This window comes from Trypanosoma equiperdum (genome assembly GCF_001457755.1).
Source record: "Trypanosoma equiperdum strain OVI genome assembly, contig: ctg_262, whole genome shotgun sequence".
Classification (NCBI taxonomy): Eukaryota; Euglenozoa; class Kinetoplastea; order Trypanosomatida; family Trypanosomatidae; genus Trypanosoma; species Trypanosoma equiperdum.
In genome coordinates, this window is record NW_027124157.1 from 229 (window position 1) to 2423 (window position 2195).

Sequence of the window (2195 nt, forward strand, 5' to 3'; positions counted from 1 at the left end):
GCGCTGGTTTGTTTGTTTGTGCTCGCGGCCTTGAAACGATTATATTTACTTTATCCCTTTTTGTAATGAAATAAATTTGTTTTTTTTACTTTTATTATACTTCCCTTTTTGAAGTCTGAAATTGCGGTTTTTGTGTTTAAATGCCTTGCCACAACTGAACCGAGGGTAGAGGTACGTAGTTTGCGTATTTGCTTATGGTTTTTTTCGTTTTGTTTGGAATATTATTAACCTGTGTTATCGAATATGTCGATTTTTGAACAAGCACCTGCATGACACAAGTGGCGACGTGGTGTGATGTTCCCTTGTTGTTGTTCTTGTGAGGGTGGTGATCCCTTTCATTACAAAAGGAGAACGTTGCATGGTTGCATTTATGTATTTTCGGTCGACCGAGCCTCAGGGAGTGAAGCGGGAGAGCGATCTGTTCTGCATGGACATCTGTACGTGTTAGTACTACACTGTGGAATGTGTGTCTCCATACTTTCTACCTTCTCCATTCCTGCATTTTTTCCCCGTCTTACTTGCCTGGCCTCGACCTCAGATGCAAATTTCACCTTATTAATAACTTTACTCCCGTATTACTGTGCGTGAGTCGACATCAGTAATAGGTGGCCCGCGAATCCATTAAGGGGTGTTAGCACGCAGGGGCAGCCGTAAGCACAACGCGGACGGAGGGTTGTGGCATTTGCTAGTAAGCGGTTGTGTGTGTTTTGGTGCTTCAAGTACAGGGTGCCAATGATGGCTGCTCGTCGTGGGGAATTGTGTGCCGTCTCGACGTACGTTCATGTTCATCCCCAGGTAGTGCTAAGCATTACCAAGCACGCTGCAAGGGTGCGGCGCGGAATGCGTGAAGTGGATGGGGTGCGGTTGTCAAGGAGATATGCAGCCGGCATTCTTTTGGGGAGCGTTTCGGATGTGTACGAATGCGAGGTCACGACGTCGTTCGAAGCCGTTGACAGCTGCTCATCACAGAGCGGAGCCGTGTCTGCCCTTGATTGGCCGGCGATGAAGCGCAAACGGGAGCAGGTTGCTAACGTGTTACCGGGGTTACACGTGGTTGGCTGGTATGCCGTCGGATGCAACTTGAGTGACGCTGCCCGATGGTGTGCAGTTTTCGACACCGGAATTCGTGAGATTATTGAAGACCATCCCTCCACTGTGTTGCTTGCGTTGATCGTTGACACCAGTGAGTCCGTGGGATTTGCCTCCTCCCGAATGTACGCATTAAAGGTCCGTCAATTTCACTTAACCGACTCCCAATGCCAGGATGCTCCCACCACCACACCTGAAAGTACCACCCGATTCCTCGGCGCCGTCTCTCCTCTGATTCCCATTGGTGCTCTAAACTATGGAAATCATGTTACGATAAGGCTGCCCCAAAAGCCGCAACTCGCGGTTGAGCTGGTGAGGGTGCGGCATGTTTGTGAAACCGATGATATAACAATGGTCGGGTTGGACGCTTCCTCTGCCGGCATTTGTGCAGTTCCCACTGGTTCCGTGGATGTGAGTGGCAACTCGACGGCATGGGAGCGCCTGCTGCGGGTGCAACGTTCCCTTCGTTTGTTAAGGCGACAGGTGCTTGTAGTCATCAAGTATCTCACCACCAGTCAGCAGGGTAGCTGCATACCCATCGACAGCGAAGTGCTGCGGCATGTGGGGAAGATATGCGATGTTCTTCCTTCCATTGCATCACCTGTAGCACCGCCTACACGATGTGAAGACAATTCCGTTACTCATAATTTGCGTGAGAGTTGTGCCCTCATGCTGACATTACTCTCACTTCACACAAAATGCGCAACTGCATTGCGCGTCATGGCGAAGCGTGACCGGAGAATAGTTTAATATATAACTGCTACCCTCATCTACAACTGTTTAAAGGCGTTTTGTATCCGTATATTCTTTCAAAGCGTAACATTATACAATACCGCAAAGCGCTTTGTATCCAGTTGACGTACGGTACCAGCAAGTGCTGCAGTGGTTTCACGCGCTATTTGACGGCCTGATTCCGTTCTCAATGTTCATTGCGATTTCTTTCCTTCAACCGCTCTCTTGTGCTGCCACTATGTTGTCCTCTACCCGCTGTATCGAAAAGGTAACCCTTCCATTTTGTTCTGGAGATAAAGTCGAAACCAAAGCAACGATAGTGACAAACATTCATACTTGTGGGAACATATTCGAGTACCAGCAATGACCACGTC

General features: G+C 48.7%; 1 protein-coding gene across 1 annotated transcript; it reads left to right on the top strand.

Annotated features, from left to right (window-relative positions):
• Positions 1–732: 732 nt before the first annotated feature.
• TEOVI_000097500 (JAB1/Mov34/MPN/PAD-1 ubiquitin protease, putative) lies at positions 733–1839 on the top strand (the record flags this gene model as incomplete). The annotated part of the gene is made up of 1 exon (XM_067224286.1): positions 733–1839. One exon carries the CDS (start codon positions 733–735, stop codon positions 1837–1839), a length of 1107 nt encoding a protein of 368 aa, XP_067080387.1.
• Between the last annotated feature and the right edge of the window lie 356 nt (positions 1840–2195).